At 43.4% G+C, this 22635-nt stretch overlaps 1 protein-coding gene across 1 annotated transcript; it reads right to left on the reverse strand.

Annotated features, from left to right (window-relative positions):
• Window positions 1-6499: 6499 nt before the first annotated feature.
• On the reverse strand, window positions 6500-21747 carry LOC126270940 (uncharacterized). Its single transcript, XM_049974111.1, has 3 exons — window positions 21510-21747; window positions 11852-12265; window positions 6500-9276 (listed from the first exon to the last, which is right to left on the reverse strand). The coding sequence occupies exons 1-3, from the start codon at window positions 21672-21674 to the stop codon at window positions 8611-8613; spliced, it is 1245 nt and encodes a 414-aa protein (XP_049830068.1). The 5' UTR covers window positions 21675-21747; the 3' UTR covers window positions 6500-8610.
• Window positions 21748-22635: the final 888 nt, after the last annotated feature.

Raw genomic sequence — 22635 nt, forward strand, 5'->3', positions numbered from 1 at the left:
AAACGATGCAGCAAATATTTCTCACTAGACAATCAACTTCTTCGACATAATTCAAAAAATTTACGTCTTCCTTTCATCAGCAACAATTAGGTGGTCAATCATTTGCATACATTTACCAGATCTAAAGCTACGAGATGGTCTAGCAGAATTGAAGCAATCAAGCCCTTACGGTTCTACACAGAAAATGTATTTGATGCTCTGTTGGAAATATCAGAAGCTTCTTCTAGTTGGGATTGTACCACTACTCTCAGAGCGAAGTCACTTGATTTAAAAATTCATAATTATAAGTTCATTTGTTTTGTTGTAATCTGACACGATGTTTTGAGCGAAATTAACTCTTTAAGTACAATGTTGCAAAACCTGTCAATTAATACAGATATGCACCAATTTGTTAAAGAGGTTGATTGAGAAATTCACAAAATGTCGCACAGATGAAAACTTTGAAAGAGTTTAAAAAGAAGCTACCAATGTGGCAAACAAACTAAAGGCTGAAGCAAGTTTCCCTTCTAGTAAATATACTTCGCCCAAGAAGAAAACCGACTCAGTTTCTGTATGAACATCATGTCGAAGTTTTGTTGGATCCCAAAATGAATTTCAAAGTAGAGTTTTTTTTACCGAATTCTAAAGCAGACAATTTCCTTAAACAGATTTGAAGAGTTAAAAAGTTTAGACGACGTTTTCGGTAATTTTAGATGTGCATTATTTAGTTACCCCAAAGAAGAACTAATGAAACATTGTAAAGATTTGCATATGAAACTTAAAGACCATTCATGGAATGAAACCGACATTGACAGTACTTATTTGTACAATGAAATCAACGCTTTAAGGTTCCATTTCCTAGAAAATCAGCCTTTGTGAACCATATACGATTCTTCAATATCTTTTCAAAAATTATTTAATATAAACTTTTCCCAACACATCAGTAGTCCTAAGAATATTTCTTATTCTGCCAGTTACAGTTGCATCAGGTGAAAGATCATTTTGGAAATTAAAAATTATAACAAATTATCTAAGATCATAATGCATCAGCAGAGGCTTACAAATTCGCCTATTAATTCAATAGAACATGAGATCTTAGACAATTTAGATACTAGACAGATACTAGAAGATTTCGCAGTTACGAAAGCGAGAAAACCTCAGTTTATGTGTGTATATGTATGTGTCCAAGAAACTTTCACTCTAGTCAGCAAACAAGTTAGAATTAAAGTATTCTTAAATTTCCTAACAGTGATCTTTATTTCTATGTAATAGCTAGTGAATTAGTATGTAAATTGATTTTCTATTTGTAAAAAATATTATTAAAATCAATCTATATCAGGAAAATGCAAATGACAAGTCTTTAATACGAGTGTGAAAAAAAGTTTTTTTTTTTTTTTTTTTTTTTTTTTTTTTTTTTTTTGGGTGGGGGGCATTGTGGGGGGGGGGGGGGGGCGGCGGTGGCAAATTCTGGTTTACACGCGGCCGCCATGGATGCATGCAGCGAGCCTGGCTACAGCTAATGCCAAGACTGTCAAGAAAGCAACTACAGGAGGCACGAAGATATAACCGCATGATGGAGGCAGCAGCCAAGAGAAAAGGCTATATTTGAAATTAAACAAGAAAGGACTAGAGGTTTTCATAAACAAGAAAGGGCCCCCAAGCACTCTTACCATACAGGGTGCATAAAAATACAGATCTGCTTACGTTTGTTAAGAATAAATTCAACATTCCGAAATTCTGAGGTGTGTTTATGAGGTATACGTTACTGTAGACTGTGTGGAAATCAGGAGACTGCGGAATTGTGAATATGGATTTAGCAGGAGAAGCTGTTGTAACTCACTGAGCAGCGTATTTTTTTTTTTTTTAAGAAATACAAATGACGTATACAATTTGGACTGCAACACCAGAAAAGTTACAACGAAGACACGTGATCTACAATTTTCTACGCTACCAAAACTTGAATACATTCCTTTGTGGTCATTTATGCATCATATTCCTCCCAGCGTTTACGAATTATGTATAAGGATGGGTTTTAAGCATCCGTTCACTAGCTGATGTTTAGATGCCATGACTTGAAAAGAATGATCGTCTGTACTACATGCGAATTACTTCCCATCAACTGATTTAAACATTGGAGATTGGAGTAGAGCGCTGAATGGTCTGGATACTTACATCACCATTCCAAATATCATAGAGGCCAACAATAAACTGTATAAAGTGTAACTGTAAAAACGAAATTGTGGAAACTGAACCTTGTGCATGCGATATTGATGATTTAATCGAAGTTTTAAAACGATCTGGAGAAGGGATTGAGCTTTGTGCAAATAACAGTACACTTAAATCTGAAATGCATCGACTGACTTTAAGCAGAAAGGTTCAATAGGCCCCCATTGGGTTTCAAAAAAGGATAGGTTTCGAAGACGTATCCCAGTAAATTTTACAAATATGATCAGACAGTGAATATTCCCCCTGTCGGTACAATCAGCGTTGAGTGTAACATTGCAATGAACACATTGCTCAACAATAGATTGGTTCATTGAATTGACTGATTCTTCCCCTTCAGTTGGATGGAACAGAGTGTAAGACTGCTACAAATCTTCCAGTGACAGTTCAGACATTCGACTATCTGGAGCTCTGTATTGTGGACCAGCATAACCAACTTGTTGACCGATTCGCCTTTGTATTTCCGAATCTCGTGTAACTGAACCGTTTTTAACTTTACGTAGCAGGGAAAGGAACGCTTTCTAACTGCGAACGTCACACTATTTAGCTGGCTATTTCCCTAATATTGCTTAATATGAAAGTAGTAATATACAGGCGGTCTCACCCGCTTATCTACCTCAAATAAAATATTTGGCTTTTAATGTAAATCTATCATCGTGTGTTTTTTTGTCTAATGAAACACAGGAATTAACTTCAGGAGTCTCAGATGTTTCCTTTTGTTGAATCACATGAGACAGGTGTTCATTGCTTCTACTGAAGATTGCTAGACAAGCTTTCTAACAAATCTGAACGTCTATTTCACCTACAGAAACCTTACAGATGTTAGTCGTCTGCCGCCTACTTTTCCCTGGATCATCAGTGTATCTCCGCTTGGCAGGATTCATATTGACATATATAAGAGTTTAGAAGATCGTTGTTACTTAGAGTTCGGAAATCACGAAAAAACTTATCCCGTGTAGGTACAACATCGAAGAATCTTGTGATTTTGCATTTTTCACTTCACCCTTATACTTTTTTGCCACTGTTCGCTTCCTCTTCTCAACTTTTTTTGTGCCAGTTCTAAGGATTACACTCCCTCTTTCGATATATCCACTGATTTTTCACACTTCGTCAACGTTTCCCATTTCTACATCCGCCATGTTCACTACCGGTATTTGTATTCTGTACTGAATGTCCCTAGGTTCGTAAAGTGCTTAATATTACGTTATTACACTAGGATCATATTCCGAGTTGACACTTTTATTAATTCCAATATAGTCTACCTCGTCCCCCAAACCTTTCCAAATTACAGTTAATTACCTGTTGTCTCTTAATCATATGGAACAGAACTGGCTATTCTGCTACTCAGGTTATCAGCTTCTTTCCACTGCAGGGAAGCCGGAGTGTAGCGGAAGGTTAGCCCATTTTTGACATTACAGAAATCATATCTAACGAAACGTAAGAAATTATCTGCGTTGTATTACACCCTAACGTTATATTTAGAGGTGAGACCAATGTCAATTTTGATAGTTCCTGCATCAAGCAACACTTATCTCTAAGTTTTTGCGTTTGAGGGTTAGCCCGTTTTTCCGCCCATGTCTTCGTTCATTTGTGGTTCCATTCTTTTGGTTATACTTGATACCTTATACGACATTGTTTTGTATATAGTCACTCCGCGTAAGTCCTTTCCAGATCTGAAGATGGTAACTTTCAAAAAAATGTTCAAATGTGTGTGAAATCTTATGGGACTTAACTGCTAAGGTCATCAGTCCCTAAGCTTACACACTACTTAACCTAAATTATCTTAAGGACACACACACACACACACACACACACACACACACACACACACACACACGCCCGAGGGAGGACTCGAACCTCCGCCGGGATCAGCCGCACGGGATGGTAACTTTGATTATCGAAACCGGTTATCGAGAATAAAGGTTATTATTAGCAATCTTGGCAAAGAAATGTATCTTGTCTAACGTCTTGCCATTTGCGTATACCGAGTTGTTGCTGTGGTTGGAACTTGGATCTACCACTGCATATCAAAAGTGAAACAGCAATATCGTGGCCAGTCGCGGCGTTACGATCCTTGAAGTTTCACCAACAGCCGTGTAGAAGGTCGAAGAGCAGCTGTCCTGGCCCCCAAAGTAACAGTACGTGTCTGACCTCGTCGGAAAATGGCGGTGGGGTAGTTGGGCAACATCAACTTTTGTGCTTGGTTTTGTTTTTGTGGGCGAGAATTTGTCGAATTCGACCGTGATATCGAGAGGCAGGTTCATGGCGCTCTATCATAACGTCTCAGCCCGCAAAGCGAAGATTGCGGCCGAGTTTTTGGCCAGCAAACGGATCACAGACCTGGATCTTCCGCCGTATTCACCGGATTTGGCCCCAACCAACTTCGGATTGCTCCTTAAATTGAAGTTGGCCTTGAAAGGACACCTTTACGACGCAATTAAAGACATTCAGCAAAATTGTACTGCAATAATGCAGTTGCAGAAAGGACAACACTGACTGTTTCAAAGCATTTTAAAATAATTTCAGCTGTGTATTGATAGACCATTTGAATTAAATACAGTGATTTTGCGAACAGAATCTGCAACTTTTATTTACCACAGACACAGTCCTAACTGAACTGGGACACACTGTGGAGATACTCAACGCAAATTGCTCTTCAGATATACGATAAATAAGCCGCAGAAATCGCGTCAGCAAGAATGGCTTGCACCAGGCAGACACACACGAAGGAAGAAAAGAAGAGGAGAAATAGTGGCTCGTGAACAGCAGTATGATAATTAAATCCGAGATGTATAATTTCTGTCATTAACATTCGTGCCAGAACGGTTACAGAAACCCCGTGCAACAGCTGAAACATTTTAGAGCGGAGTGGAACTACCAGTTAATTTTTTGGGCGGACGAGAATGCTAACTGGATTGAGCACTTTCGTGACGTTGCCATCTCACAATAGCACGTAGCCTAGAACGAACTTCCCGGCGGGGTCAGGGATTTTCTCTGCCTCGTGATGACTGGGTGTTGTGTGCTGTCCTTAGGTTAGTTAGGTTTAAGTAGTTCTAAGTTCTAGGGGACTGATGACCATAGCTGTTAAGTCCCATAGTGCCATAGAACCATTTGAACCTAGAACGAACTTTTTCTGCGTCTCGGACATATAATCAAAGAACTGGCATGAAACCTGGTGCGATATAATTCGCGCCTGACCTGCTTCGCGGCACTCGAGCATTCAGTACTTCAAAACAGCGCCCAAATGCATCTTTGTTGCATTATTTTCTAACTTAAGTGAGAAACTAACCTTTTCTAGCCACGAAAGTGCAAAGACAGCTGCAACATTAGTGACCTATTTCACTGTTTTTCACTATCATTGAATAAGCTACCTATTCAAAGCTGGTAAAAATTAGTTTCTGCCAGATTAACACTGTGTGCCGGACCGAGACTCGAACTCGGGACCTTTGACTTTCGCGGGCAGGTACTCTACCGTCTGGGATACCCAAGCACGACTCACGCCCCGCTCTCACAGCTTAAATTCTGCCAATATCTCGTCTCCTACTTTCCAAACCTCACAGAAGCTCTTCTGCGAACCTTGCAGAACTAGCACTCACACCAGAAAGGATGGGCAGAGACATGGCTTAGCCTCAGCCTGGGGGATGTTTCCACAATGAGATTTTCACTCTGCAGCGGAGTGTGCATGGCTAAGCCTTGTCTCCGCATATTCTTTCTTGTGAGAGTGCTAGTTCTGCAAGGTTCGCAGAAGAGCCTCTGTGAAGTCTGGAAAGTGGGAGACGAGGTACTGGCAGAATTGAAGCTGTGAGGACGGGGCGTGAGTCGTGCTTGGGTAGCTCAGATGGTAGCCGGCACGCTAACTCAGCGTGCTCGGTCAGAGGGCTTAGCTGCCCTCTGTAATAAAAAAAACTGAGTCACCGGATCAACGAACAACTTGAACGGGTGTCGTCGGACGTCCGCCACGAACGAATTCAACGAACAATGTAGAACAAAATGAGATAAAAAAAGATGGTTCAGCACTTGCCTGCGAAAGGCATAGGTCCCGAGTTCGGGTCTCGGTCCGGCACACAGTTTTAATCTGCCAGAAAGTTTCATATCAGCGCACATTCCGCTGCAGAGTGAAAATCTCATTCTGGTGAATATTCTTTGCTAAATATATAAAAAACTTGTTTGTGTGGAGATATTCACTCTAATGTATAACCATAGCTTACCTTTCCTCGTTGCATACCCTCCTTTCCAAGCCATACGTATTGTTTGAACACATTTTTACCAGGAAATGACTCGTAATAACAACGAAAGATGAAGATTTTATTTGATAATTTATTTTTACGTACAGACACATACATATATAAATAATTAATACTTATGAATATTTATAAAAAACAGTGAAGTACAACAGACGTAACGCATAATTTTATTGAAGAAACTTCACTAGGAATCTTGATTTTCAGTGTCAGTAAGAAAATTCACAGTGTTCAGTCAGTCTTTACAAGCGGAACTATTTACAACGTCGTTAGATAAGTTGAATTGTGGCACATCACAATTAATTACACGTCCTATACTTGTCACTCGTTAAAGTCAGCATATTGGCAGGCTGCTCACATTCCCTATCACACTAGCATGGCACTACAGCTCTGCGAAATCTCTAGCGGCGTCAATGGGAGTCTGCAACATTAACGTGAAATTTCTTACAAAACCACTGACGTGTCAGTGTCAGAAAACTGCACTGCGCTCTCGACTGTTGCATGAGTGCAATCGCACCTTTGAATTTACTGCCACGACTGACAAATTGTGAAGCGATGTGCAGTTGTTGATTCCACCCTGGCATTACGATACTGCTAATGCGATAATCGTGCCCTTTAGTGAGACATAAGCACCAGCCACATATCATACGAATCTGTGTGGTGAAAGTACGCTTTTTATTGACATAGTTCCTGTGGACAACTGATGAACAAATGTTTTGTTTATCAAATTGGGTTACGGTTGCAGGCTTGTGAATGTACTTTAATCCAAAGATTCGCGGGACCAGAGCTGAGGGTTCAGAATGTATATAAATGGGAAGGGAAGACTGTGTGTTCTTTTAGGTGTTCCTGTCGTGATTGATTAATGATATGCTTTTGGATGAACAGCTGACTATTTATTCCGTTTCATGCAAAATAATTCAGTGACTGACCCAGTCGTCTCCTTCGGGTGCTGAGAGCTTTGTTACGTGTACTCTTCGCGTGGACTCTGGTCTGGCTGAAACCCGTACGGCGATTACGCATAAGACAGCTTGCGGCAGCTGAAGGAGAAGGCTTTGGGCCGGTCGTCGAAATATTGTGGATAAAATGGAATCAACATCTCCGCTTTACAACCGGAAAGCACGTTACTTGGTAAGATTGTCTTGGTAGTAGGGTCCAGAAAACTTTCTCGAGCCTAGGAAGGTCTTAACAGAATATTGTGCCGTGTTTCTGTGTTCATACACAGAAGGACTTCGCGTTCAGTGGTGTGCAAGTAAGAAGGCATGTGGATGAAGCGTTCTGTCCAGAGAGAAAGAGAAAGAGAGAGAGAGAGAGAGAGAGAGAGAGAGAGAGAGAGAGAGAATACTTTACAGCACTACCAATGTGCTCTGTGTCTTTGTCCCAACCGAACAGTTGCTTCGCCCAGTACTTTACAGTATTGGGGTAAGCGCTCATTGGGCCATTGTTTCTGCTTCTGAGACTCCGAATATATTGCTTCCCCCTACTTATACCTCTCGAGGAGATCACGGATGTAAAATTAGAGAGATTCGAGCGCGGACGGAGGCTTTCCGACAGTCGTTCTTACCACGAACCGCACGCGACTGGAACAGGAAAGGGAGGTAATGACAGTGGCACGTAAAGTGCCCTCCGCCACACACCGTTGGTTGGCTTGCGGAGTGTAGATGTAGATGTAGACCACTCGCATTATTACACGCACACCACTGTACTGTTGGCGTTCTCTTAAGTAATTGCGGTAATTCGCGCGGGCGACCGTCGACTGGTGCATTACCTGGGAAAACAGATGAACATCTCGTTTACATCGTCTTTTCGCACAGGTACTGTTCTCAAATTTGCTACCAGGCTATCTATGTTGCGGCAACTGGCGGGCTACTTAATCAGTTCTGTAGTGAGGCTACGAGTGACTTACGTACGTGGGGTACTAGCCAGTTTGACAGTAGAGACTTGATTTTCCAGTGGGCTGATATCGGAGTGTGAGATACTCTTCAGTGCAGAATGTCTCCAGGTGGACACAGTCGACAGGCTTCACAGTACCACCGCTCGCCACCTGTGACAGATGAGCTGCAGCGGCAAGCTAGAGCGACGTTGGCCACAATGTAGGGTGGCAGGCGCCTTCATCACTACGAGTTGACGTCGGTTGTCCGTCGCGGCAACCTGTGAGCTAGTCCACTGGCTACAGAGTAAGGGCCGCGGCAGCAGGCACGGTCAGGAGGAGTGCCGCGGTCACGGAGACGGCGATGGCAGTGGCCTTGTTGTTGGCTCCGGGGCTGAGCGGCTTGGCCGCCCTCGGCGACACGGTGACGGCGGGCGTGGTCGACACTGTACGGTGAGTGGTGGAGGGCGGTGCGGAGGCTGTACCGGGAGTGGCGGCGGCGGCTGGGAGCGCTGCGTCGCAGGCGGCCTGCTTCTCGCTCGGGCTGCGGCAGCTGGCGAGTACGCGCATCGGCACCGGCTGGCCGCAGAGGCTCTCGTCGCACCAGTTGTTGTCGAGCAGCGCGGCGGCCGCGGGCAGGCGGAGCACGGCGTCGAGCGCGGGGTCGCAGGCGCACTGGAACGTGTTGTTCGTCACGTCGAAAGCGGCGCCGGACTGCAGGAGCTGCTGACCCACTTCCAGCAAGGACGAGTTCTTCCACACGTTGTTGACGAACCTGAAGGTGGCGCCGGACGGCACGGCGAGCCTGATTGCGCCCCCCGACTGCAGCTGGCTGTCCGAGACGGATACGGCGCCAGCGGCGTCCAACTGCAGACCGTCGTCTCCCTTTGTCGTCAGTCTAGACTCGTGCATTGTGAAGTTCGTCACGCCTTTCACGACGATGCCGGATGTCATAACGCTCAGCAACTGTAGAACAAGTATAAGTGACGTACAGGGAAATTTATGCACAATACAGCCGCTAGAGGATAGTAGTTAAGTTTCCAGCCACAAACTAATTTCAAAAGTAGTACATATTTATAAATACTGACACTAGGGGTAAGATTGATAATGCCTACAGGAAAATTAAAGAGAAGACAGCTATCCCCATTGGTTGTGTGACAAGCAAACCAGAAACGCCATTTTGGAAACTTAAGCTAATATCCATAACGATGTTTCACAACGATTTAGGAAGACCGCACAAAATTCACTGAAGCGCCAAAGAAAATGGTATAAGCATGCGTATTCAAATACAGAGATACGTAAACAGGCAGAATACGGCGCTGCGGTCGGCAACAACTATACAAGGCAACAAGTGTCTCTCGGTGTTGTCAGATCGGTTACTGCTGCTACAATCACAGGCCAGCAAGATTTAAGTGAGTTTGAACGTGGTGTTATAGTCGGCGCACGAACTATGGGACGCAGCATCTCCGAGATGGCGATGAAGTGAGGATTTTCCCGTACGACCATTTCACGAGGGTACCGTCAATAACAGGAATCCGGTAAAACATCAAATCTCCGACATCGGTGCGGCCGGAAAAAGGTCCTGCAAGAACGGGACCAACGACGACTGGAGAGAATCGTTCAACGTGACCGAAGTGCATGCCTTCCGAAAATTGCTGCAGATTTCAGTGCTGGTCCATCAACAAGTGTCAGCTGCGAACCATTCAACGAAATGTACCCTTGTACCCTTGATGACTGCATGAAACTAAGCTATACGCCTCGTCTGGGCCTGTAAACACCGATATTGGATTGTTGATGACTGGAAACATGTTGCCTGGTCGGACGAGTCTCCTTTCAGATTGTATCGAGCGGATGAACGTGTACGGATGTGGAGACAACCTAATGAATGCATGGACCCTCCAAGTCAGCAGGGGACTGTTCAAGCTGGTGGAGGCTCTGAGCGTATCTGGGATACCTTGCAATGTGCTGTTCAGAAGAGGTTTCCACCACCTCGTGCTCTTAAGGATTTATGGACAGCTCTGCAGGATTCATGGTGTCAGTTCGCTCCAGCACTACTTCAGACATTAGTCGAGTCCATGACACGTCTTGTTGCGGCACGTCTGCGTGCTCACGGGGGCCCTGCACGATGTTAGGCAGGTGTACCAGTTTCTATGGCTCTTCAGTGTATATTCAATTATACGCCACGTGTATGTAGAATCCTAGCACCAGTACAGCAAAAAGTTCTGCAGTTTAGTCAAATGATAATAATGCTTTAAAATTTACTTACTGGCACTACTAACAGACATATTTGGACTTCTCCTCACTCACTCGACTGAAACTACCACACTTATAAAAGTGATTGCAGTACAGTGAGTCGTCTGGTGGCCGAGTTATTGAGTATGGAACAATCAGCTCGTGTGACTACCATACCCGGTCTCCCCTATTTGGTTTGAAGAATGAACGTCCTGGTGCTTTGAGTGTAAATTTAAGATATTACGTTGCTAAAATGGGAGTGTACTTAAGTGACTAAAATCGATGGTCAATGCCTTAAATTCCTGCGCTTCTGGACAACAACGTGCACACAAGTGAAGGCCGGAGTTAAGAAATAAAGCTGGCTCGGAAACGAATATCTGTCAAAATGAATGAGTATCGCAACTAACGATATGTAACCAGTTATTTATGAAAATGGAATCTGGTGAATGTTTAACGGTATACAATTGCCTTTTGCTCAAAATTCAATTGTGACAAGCCAACCACAGAGCGTAACTGCACAATGAGTATTGGTCTTCGAGTAATAGAGCTGTGTAGCAATAGGGAAACTTCATGTCATTCTGGAGAATAACAATATGTCAGTAAACCTGTGAACAAAAGACTTGTCTTTACTTAACAATGTATACATAATGAGTAAGAAATGATTACGAGTAGAAGAGGGAAAAGAAAGACGATACTGGTATTTTAACACACGTTAGGAGACAGTACTCCAAAAGACTTGTGGCCTACCACTAATGGATTATGGAAGAGAATCTTTGAGTCTGGAAAAGGTTCATGGCGTGTAGAAAGAACGATCGGGAGATATTTGCAGATTTAGGAAGGACGCGAGCAGAAGGCAACTATGGGCAACTCATAGTTTCGAAAGAGCTACTAGACTAAAACTACTTCGTCCGGACTTCACAGCGACACAAGATTCAAACAGATGTTGACATAACTTGGTCCATAGATCTACGGTCTGCAAAATAAGTGCCAAGAGGCCGTAGAATAAATGGCTTGATGATATAAAAATATTGCTGGAACTCAGGGATGCCTAATAGCATGGAATCGAGTGAAACAGAAGGAATGAAGGTGTCTTTACTTAACAATGTATACATAATGAGTAAGAAATAACTACGAGTAGAAGAGGGAAAAGAAAGACGACACTGGTATTTTAACACATGTTAGGAGACAGTACTCCAAAGGGCATGTATCGCTTAAACAACGCCCAAATTGCAAGTGTTTTTGACTGTTGTCTCATAATATACTCACAGTAATAAAAAAGATTTATCTCGATTTCTACTTGGTTACTTACTTCACTTCTCAGGATAGTGAGCTCCGAGTTGCCAACCATCTGGAGTTCGACAGCACCCTGTAGTACTGCGTTGAAGCGTACGTCTCTGAATGTGACGTTCTGGATTTTGCTGAGGCCGGCGAAAGCCCCACTGCGAACAACGCTGATACGAACACCGTCGAGGAGCACCGTCTCCAGAGCGGCGCCCTGGAAGGTGGGGCCCTGGAGCTCCACCTCCGAGATGTTCACGAGCGCAAGGTGGCGCAGCAGTGGCGACGCCTTTTCCTGGAACATGGCCCTGGCGGTGTGCGCGACGCGCAGCGTGTGCAGATTCTGCAGCGGCGGGAAGGCGAACGTCACCGACGGGCAGCTGCTCACCTGCAGAACTTCGGCCGCACCGCTGCCTTCCATGAAGGGAGCCGTCAGGTCCAGCGCCTGAAATTCGTAGAATGCATTTGACACTGGCTGTTTTTCCTCTCTTGTATTCTCCGAGAGAGCCAAACCGTACGAAGGAACAACTGTATTAATGTGTACCTTAGCCAGTGAGCGCTTTGGTATGCCAGGAGGAACGAGGATAATTAGTGCCGATTAAGTTCAGCAAAGGTAGCGTATTATTTACTCTGCAGCGTTGCATATTACAGAAGGCGCTCAAAATGGCGACCACGACAGTCAATAGTTGCGCAACATCTTCGTAGAATGTTCTGGTGCAGTCTGACAAGTAGGCCAGGTAGCGCACAACCTCATCAGAAGTTGCAAGTATCGAGGTGAGAAGTGTCTCTTTGTCGGTAGCTGGTGTCACGTACACCTGTCTTTTAATATGATATGTCCTCATAAGCCATTTTACGTTCACGGAAACAGTAAGTTATCTTTGATGAACTCACGACATTTTGGATTTATTGTCGTTTTTGTAGCTGACATTTCAAAACTTTCGTCGGCTCAGGATCACCATTAGTGATCAAATCCGCTACAGTTGCAAACCCGGTTTCAGGATATTTATCCCATCTTCAGGTCTACATTAAAATGTGAGTCCATAAATATACACATCTGAGGCTAAAAAAGGTTAAAATATGACAAAATGGTGTATCCCTGGTACGTGGAATGAAACTGTAGCGGATTTTACCGTTGAGGAAATTGGATAGTTTTCTTTTTGTCCGTCTTAGCAGTATTGATATAAAATTCAACTGTAATGGTTACCGGTTTCGGCTGACACGCCAACTCAAACCACACACCTAAAAATTACAAAATACATGTGTTACAATAATGTGTACGAACAGTATGTATGTTCGTATTTCAGGTGCTCATATGCTTGTAGACGTACCTCGCTATTAACCGTAATTATCCATACTGTATGGTACCAATGTAGATTAAAAGTGAAGAAACTGCAAAAAGGTGGGAATTTAAGGAGATGGGACCTGGATAAACTGAAAGAACCAGAGGTTGTACAGAGTTTCAGGGAGAGCATAAGGGAACAATTGACAGGAATGGGGGAAAGAAATACAGTAGAAGAAGAATGGGTAGCTTTTAGGAATGAAATACTGAAAGCAACAGAGGATCAAGTAGGTAAAAAGACGAGGGCTAGTAGAAATCCTTGGGTAACAGAATAGATACTGAATTTAATTGATGAAAGGAGGAAATACAAAAATGCAGTAAGTGAATCAGGCAAAAAGGAATACAAACGTCTCAAAAATGAGATTGACAAGAAGTGCAAAATGGCTAAGCAGGGATGGCTAGAGGACAAATGTAAGGATGCAGAGGCTTATCTCATTAGGGATAAGATAGATACTGCCTACTGGAAAATTAAAGAGACCTTTGGAGAAAGGAGAACCACTTGTATGAATATCAAGAGCTTTGATGGAAACCCAGTTCTAAGCAAAGAAGGGAAAGCAGAAACTTGGAAGGAGTATATAGAGGGTCTATACAAGGGCGATGTACTTGAGGACATGATTATGGAAATGGAAGAGAATGTAGATGAAGATGAAACGGGAGATATGATACTGCGTGAAGAGTTTGACAGAGCACTGAAAAACCTGAGTCGAAACAAGGCCCCCAGAGTAGACAACATTCCATTAGAACTACTGACAGCAGTGGGAGAGCCAGTCCTGACAAAACTCTACCATCTGGTGAGCAAGATGTATGAGACAGGCCAAATATCCTCAGACTTCAAGAAGAATATAATAATTCCAATCCCAAAGAAAGCAGGTGTTGACAGATGTGAAAATTACCGAACGATCAGTTTAATAAATCACGGCTGAAAATACTAACGCGAATTCTTTACAGGCGAATGGAAAAACTGACAGAAGCCGTCGTTGGGAAAGATCAGTTTGGATTCCGTAGAAATATTGGAACACGTGAGGCAATACTGACCCTACGACCTATCTTAGAAGAAAGATTGAGGAAAGGCAAACCTACGTTTCTAGCATTTGTAGACTTAGAGAAAGCTTTTGACACTGTTGACTGGAATACTCTCTTTCAAATTCTGAAGGTGGCAGGGGTAAAATACAGGTAGCGAAAGGCTATTTACAACTTGTACAGAAAGCAGATGGCAGTTATAAGAGCGAGGGACATGAAAGGGAAGCAGTGGTTGGGAAGGGAGTGAGACAGGGCTGTAGCCCCTCCCCGATGTTATTCAATCTTTATATTGAGCAGGCAATAAAGGAAACAAAAGAAAAGTTCGGAGCAGGTATTAGAATCCATGGAGAAGAAACAAAAACTTTGAGGTTCGCCGATGACATTGTAATTCTGTCAGAGACAGCAAAGGACTTTGGAGAGCAGTTGAACGGAATGGACAGTGTCTTGAAAGGAGAGTATAAGATGAACATCAACAAAAGCAAAACGAGGATAATGGAATGTAGTCGAATTAAGTCGGGTGATGCTGAGGGAATTAGATTAGGAAATGAGACACTTAAAGTGGTAAAGGAGTTTTGCTATTTGGGGAGCAAAATAACTGACGATGGTTGAAGTAGAGAGGATATAAAATGTAGACTGGCAATGGCAAGGAAAGCGTTTCTGAAGAAGAGAAATTTGTTAACATCGAGTTAGATTTAAATGTCAGGAAGTCGTTTCTGAAAGCATTTGTATGGAGTGTAGCCATGTATGGAAGTGAAACGTGGACGATAAATAGTTTAGACAAGAAGAGAATAGAAGCTTTCGAAATGTGGTGCTACAGAAGAATGCTGTAGATTAGATGGGTAGATCACATAACTAATGAGGAGGTATTGAATAGCATTGGGGAGAAGAGGAGCTTGTGGCACAACTTGACTAGAAGAAGGGATCGGTTGGTAGGACATGTTCTGAGACATAGAGGGATCACCAATTTAGTATTGGAGGGCAGCGTAGAGTGTAAAAATCGCAGAGGGAGACTAAGAGATGAATACAATAAGCAGATTCAGAAGGATGTAGGTTGCAGTAGGTACTGGGAGATGAAGAAACTTACACAGGATAGAGTAGCATGGAGAGCTGCATGAAACCAGTCTCAGGACTGAAGACCACAACAACAACATGGTACCAATATGGTACCAATAGGCAAAGTGGGCAACAAGTACCCTCACTGATGTTAGCTTATGTGTCCGTTGAAACTGACTGTCACAACCAAAATGACAAATATTACCTATAGTAGTCAACGGACACCTTTATAAATGTCGACTTCACACATACGCGCGTGCGAATATGACTGCCTATTAATTTTCTGTCGTGCTGCCGCAACGATTGTCTTTTTTGTTGATAAGATTTTTAAAAGTAAGGAAATATCAAATTTACATGATAGAAAATGTTGACAATTTTTTTTAGAAAATAACGTTGCATCCAAATGGAAGTATCAATTTTACATGTGTCCTCAGCACTGAACAGTAGCGGTCCTACCATCCCGTGGCAACATGGCTCTAATAGGCAAGATTTTGTCAATGATGATGAATAACCGTTGTGGATGTCACGTCAGGAGAAAGGCTCAGGATTAGTTCCAAGACTAGAAGTTTCTGTTCCAGAGGCGTTGTACTTCGACTCCTCTTTTCAGCTCCTTCCGTTTGTGTGCAACCTTTTGAATCATCCTGTATACATCGTTTGCTAACGACAGGGAAGGGAGTTATTCAAAATAGTAAAGGGTGTCGCACGGAAACCGACTGCTCTCGTGAAGTGTGATAGGTAGCCCCGTCCTGTTGAAAGACAACATACGTACGTTCATGATCGGGAAGGGGGCGGGGAGTCAAATATGTGTAAAATCCCTCAAAGATTTGCATGTACACGGAAATGTTTAAGTTGTTCCAAAAAATATTGGACCCACTATCCGACTTGCTGACTATGCATATACATTTCGATTTTTTCGCCGTGAAGAGGTTCGTCATCAATCTTATATGGATTGTTTGTTGACCGCTGGTTTTCTGGGAGTATCGAACTGGGAGACGAGGAACTAGAGAGACACAATTTTTGCACTGACAAAGTAATAGGAATGACGTGGACATTGATAATGACAAATATTTTGTTGTTTTGAAATGTAGTGTTCAGCGAAGAACTAAGTATCTGCATACGAATAAATTCCAATTAATTATATAAAAATGTAATTTCGTTACTTTATAAACATGATTAGTCGAATTTCAACTACAGGCGATACTAGTTATTATTAATATCGTTACTATTGGTAGGAATATGAGTATTCCGTCGAATCAGACGCAGCGACAACTCCTAGCGCCTTGCAAAGATGAGAATTTGCCCAACCTGTTTACAAAAAGGTATTATAAGCAATTGAGTTGGCTGCAGACATGTATTAACATACTTATTATGATTTTTTCATCGTCCTTCGTTTCCTAAAACGATCGTTTCTGATGGACTAAAACTACATTTTTCCTTAAAAATGGGAAGAGAGATCACGGTTTTACACACGTAATTTTCTCCGTGAGGTACACGTCTCCTCGTCGGCCCTGTACATTAGTTGAGATATGCTGTGCCCTGTAGCAGCCATGCAGTCTGAAGAAAGCAACACGGAATTAGCGGCGGGGGCACACTTCTTATCTAACGGCGTCAGCATACTGAGTTGTATATGAACGCCGGATAAGGCGTGCAACTGTTCCACAATATCGGACGCTCCTACAGAGATAACCAAGTATTCCGCCTTTGCAGTGAGCTGCAAGATTCTGTGAAGCCTTGCTCTTCCTTCGCCTTAGGACGTTATCTGCTTCCTTTTCCTGTTTGCGAGACAGGGACAGGATGTTTTTAGAATTTACAGGTGAGATTTGGAAACTTTGGTGGGCTATTGACTGAAGATACAAACAAACGAAAAAAATTTCTATAATGATTCTTTGATAGCTGATAGTTTAACAGCATGGTTTTTGGGAAATTTAATCCATATCAGACTTCAATTTTTTCTGTGACGTACAGTTGTATCACAGTGCGGCCTTCTTGTTCTCATATTATTTATTTACGGATTCATTTCACGTGGTAACATTAGGACCGCCACGCCCTATCTTACTTCTAATCAGACTTTCTCAGTGAGTAAACGTTACTATGTTTGTGGTACATGAGAAGAGTGAACATGGTAAAAACAATAAGAGTGTGGATGTTCATCGTTGTCCGGTGACATCTGCGTGATAAGAAAACTTACATGAAGATATCATACACAAAGGCAAAAACTGAGTCCCCTCTTGTCTGACCACAAAAGTCAGTTTTAAGCTGAGTTGGGCCGGCGAACAGTCGTCAAAGCGGAATCTTGGAATCGTGAAAGCAAGGGCCAGTAAGACTCGTCACTGCCTGTGTCCATAAATATTCTTGCACTGAATGTGGCATAGCTCTTATTTTAACCCTCCGTATCGGTAGGGCGTAGAAAATTCCTCTCATACAGACATAAGGTTTATAACAAGAACAAAAACCGCGGTTCCACTCACAGTGAGCGTCACTTTAAACAATCTGGGAACAATGTTTACTTGGGTTGACTCCAACTGCATAAAAAAAAGGTAAGTACCTTGTGGAACCCCAGAGAAAATGACGTGTTCTTTGATTTCGTTACGTTCAGCTACCTCATTCACTGGTAAAACAAGTAATGAACTCGGAATGAATTTTTCACTCTGCAGCGGACTGCACTCTCATATGAACGTTCCTGGCGGAGTAAAGCGGTGTGCAGGACCGAGATTTCAACTCGGGATCTTTCCCTTCTGCGCGCAAGTGCTCTACAAAGACTCATTCTGGAAACATCTTCATGAGTAGTACTTGAGTAGACCACTTGCGCGAAAGGCGAACGTCCGGAGTTCGAGACTCGATCTGGCACACAGTTTTAGTCCATCAGGAAACTTCAGGTAATGAACTATTATATTTTTAATTTTTTAGTACCTGTAATTACACACATCAATAGTTAGCATACTGCATATTTAATCTATGTTGTTAATACATTTAATCGATTAAAATCCATTTTCCAGCAAATCACCGACTTAAAAATTCTGTACTGTGGAATCTGATAGATACACGCTGATAAAAAACACACCTATAGACGTAGCATTGATCCCTTCTTTAATATCAAGGAATGTTACCTCTTTCGCTTTGTAACACAATGTAAAAGCCCGCTACGAACAGATACTATCAAATTTTACTCCACCGCTAATTTTAAGGAAATGGACTAACACTGATCACACTAGCCAAGTTGCAACTCACTGTCTACTGTAATCTTAGTCGCAAATAGTGTATATGGTGCGGCCTTTGGAAAGGAAACAGGGAGCAGCCGTATATGCTTCCGGTATTCATGTCATTCCCAGACACTGCTGCGGCGTGGTCAAAGTAGCAAAGCAAAGTGATGCTGACCATGCGAGACGTGGAAAGATATGTGTGCATTAAAAGTCAAGCTTCAGGCACCAGCTGACCTGCATCCAACACATGGGTCACTAATTTGCGTTCCAAAGTCAGAATTCTCCCGCTCGAGTGCCACCTCAGCCATGGATGACGGTTTCAGTTTTTTACTAAGAACGGAAGCAACCTGAACCGATAACCAATGGCCACAGTACCTTTAAATAGTTGGAAACAAAATATGAGTGTGAGTGTTGGTTACGTGGGGAGGTATTTTGTTCACAACAACCGCGTGGAGTGGCCGCGCTGTTTGAGGAGCCATGTCACGGATTGCGCGGTCCCTCCCGCTGGATGTTCGAGTCCTCCTTCGGGCATGGGTGTGTGTATGTTGTTGATAGCATAAGTTACCTTAAGTAGTGTTTAAGACTAGGGACCGATGACCTTAGCAGTTTGGTTCCTTAGGAATTCACCCACACTAGAATTTTTTTTGTTCACAACATGTTCTAGTTAAGGTACAAGTTGAAATTACAATTAAATCAATACACTGAAATGAATACCCTTAGCTGCATACAGTCGTCGATATATATCAACGGGGACAGTTGAAAATGTGTGCCCGGACCGGGACTCGAACCCGGGATCTCCTGCTTAGATGGCAGACGCTCTGTTCATCTGAGCCACCGAGGACACAGAGGATAGTGCGGCAGCAGGGACTTATCTCTGGCACGCCTTCCGTGACACCCACATTCCCAACTTATTTTCGCGCACTATATTCGTAGGCCCCTACACTTTACACTCATTATTCGCGGCTTTGCCGATTCCCGTAACAGATCGGGCAATGTGTCTGCATCCGCATAGAAGATGGTCAAATGGCCGGTGAGCCTTAACTATATATATGAAGATGGTATCTGCTCTTTCGGACATGTCCGAAAGAACATACCATCTTCATATATACAGTACAAGTTAAAGAGGGAAAGACAATGTAAACATCAGAACAAATGCCAGATTGTTGGCAAGAGTACTCCGGAAATCTGTACGACGGAGATGAATTGTTCCATGACATCACAGAAAATGAGAAGGATGTTGAGATTGGATATTTAGACAATCCTGAAATGCGGACAGAGTCTGACATCGTCATGAGCTCAAGCAAGTTAGAATGAGTCAATGATACCTTCGCAGTTACTAAAATTAGCGAGGGATATACGTACTACACCAGATTATTCCACTTTGTACTGAGAATCTGTGAAATAGGATACTTTCGATCAGATTCACTGAAAATAATATCAAGAAACTACCTAGGGAGGCGTACAGAAGATATACTGTAAGACCGTCAGTTTGATACAAGCCTCTGAAATTACTGAATACAACAAAAAAACTAATGAGTAATTGAATTACAGACAATGGTCGCGTTGGAGAAAGGAAACGGGCGTGTTGCTATCGAAAATGGGACAGTTGGGCGTGTAACGTGAGCGGGATGTCGTCAAGAAAGTAGTGGCCGCCGACAGACGAACCGGGTTTAGCAAGAGACGCAATATCAGCGTTTTGACTGCTGCCAGATCGAAGTGTCCGACAAATAGGACTCTCCTTAACCATGAAAAACACTGCCAAACTGTAACACCACCTCCTCCCTGCTTCACTGTTGGCACTACACGTGATGGCAGGTAACGTTCTCCAGGATATTGTGAAACTGAAACCCATCCATCAGATTGCTCCTGGGTGTAGCGTGATTCATCACTTCACATCACTTGTTTTCAATCATCCACTGCCCAGTGGTGTCGCACTTGACACCACGTGAAGCGTCGCATAGCGTTGACCACAGAACTGTGCGTCTTATGACAAGCTGCTCGACAACTGTACGCCATTCTTTTTAACTCCCTACGTACAGTCATTCTTCTAGGTGGAATGCTGGTAGAACTTTGGAACTCACGAATGGTTCTTTCTGCTGATTTCATGCGATTTGTTTTACAACCGCCCTCTGCAATGCTCGACGGTCGCTGTTCGCCAGTTCATGAGGTCCATCTGATCCTCGTTTAGCTGTGATTGTTCCTTCGCGTTTGCACTTTATAAACGCATCACCAACCGTCGACTTTGGCAGCTTTAGAAGGTTTGAATTTTCCCTGATGGGTTTCTTACTCAGGAGTCATCCAATGACTTGTACACTTTCGAAGTCACTGAGCTCTCCTGATCGACCCATTCTGCTATTACTGCTTCACTCCTGATAACAAGATACTCCCTCTCTCCTTTTATACTGGCGATTCCGCCATCTAGTGGTAGATTCCGCATTACATAGGGGTGTCCGGATACTTTTGATGGGACGTGTACATCTTCGCCTACCTCACGCCACAGGACACAGAAATTAGCATGATTGCAGAAATACCACCGTTGAAAGCTCGAGGCTGGAAAGGGTCTCCTGGACTAAGATGTCTCGACAGGTTCTGCTCCTCAGAACCAAGTGATTTCTGCAGTCGCGGAATCGAAAAGGTTCGAATGGCTCTGAGCACTATGGGACTTTTGAGGTCATTAGTCCCATAGAACTACTTAAACCTAACTAACCTAAGGACATCACACACATCCATGCCCGAGGCAGGATTCGAACCTGCGACCGTAGCGGTTCCAGACTGTAGCGCCTAGAACCGCTCGGCCACTCCGGCTGGCAATCGAAAAGTTATCCCAGCGTTGACAGACTATTGTAAATAGTGAAGGAGAACTTACTATTGATGACGAAAATCTCAGTTGTATGTATCTGTTGTGTTTATTAAACTTACGGAAAAACGCTACGAACTTTTGCATCAACCTGAAAAAACGAATAGAGGAAGCGAGAAATCTAAAGAAAACCACCGCTAAAAAAGCGATATGTTGGTGGGAGCACTGTCCTCCCGTTTTGGTGGGATGTGAGAAGAGCCAGTGGTAGAACCTGACTAACCTCTTGGCCGGGGCGGCAGACGCAGGTGATGGTAGCAGCCTGGAGGGAGCAGGTGCCATCGCCCAGGGTGGTTCGCCCCTGCGGCAGCTGCGGCGTCTGGTCCTGGGCGAAGCACGAAGCCGCCAGCATCAGCGGCAGCAGCACCAGTGGGTTGGCGGTCAACATGGCGTGGTTGTCAGAGAGCGACTGGCAGCTGCCGCGGGCGGCGCGCTCCTAGATAAGGTGTCGCGCCTTCCCTGCGGAAACCCCCCTTCCACGCCTCTCATCCGAGTCAACGGCCACTTCCAGCATGCACTCAAATTTTTCCGCGACTCTCGTGGTGAGTCACGAGGGAGCGTTGGTCCGCTGCGCGATGCATCACACTTGTCTGCAAGGAACCCGTACACGTGGCTGGAAATACCGGTTGAGTCTATCCTGCTCTCACTGTCAGCTGACCGATCAGTGTAAACAAACACAAGTGAATCGTAACACGGCCGAATCACGTATTCGTGCGGCCAGCGGTTCTCATTCGTGTTTTAAATTTTGCATTTACCAATTAAACAGTGAAAACGCGATTGTTTAAAAAATCGAACTCCCATGTATAAAACAGCTTCAAACATTTGTTTGCTATGCAGATGTGTTAATACGTTAGATACTAGACGTTTGAAAGGGAAGCAGTGCTTGGGAAGGGAGTGAGACAGGGTTGTAGCCTCTCCCCGATGTTATTCAATCTGTATATTGACCAAGCAATAAAGGAAACAAAAGAAAACTTCGAAGTAGGTATTAGAATCCATGGAGAAGAAATAAAAACTTTGTGGTTCGCCGATGACATTGTAATTCTGTCAGAGACAGCAAGGGAGTTGGAAGAACAGTTGAACGGAATGGACAGTGTCTTGAAAGGAGGAGATAAGATGAACATCAACAAAAGCAAAACGAGGATAATGGAACGTAGTCGAGTTAACTCGGGTAATGCTGAGGAAATTAGGTTAGGGAATGCGACACTTAAAGTAGTAAAGGAGTTTTGCTATTTGGGGAGCAAAATAACTGATGATGGTCGAAGTAGAGAGGATATAAAATGTAGACTGACAATGGCAAGGAAAGCGTTTCTGAAGAAGAGAAATTTTTTAACGTCGAGTATAGATTTAAT

Source organism: Schistocerca gregaria, chromosome 1 (assembly GCF_023897955.1).
Source record: "Schistocerca gregaria isolate iqSchGreg1 chromosome 1, iqSchGreg1.2, whole genome shotgun sequence".
In the NCBI taxonomy this organism is placed as follows: Eukaryota; Metazoa; Arthropoda; class Insecta; order Orthoptera; family Acrididae; genus Schistocerca; species Schistocerca gregaria.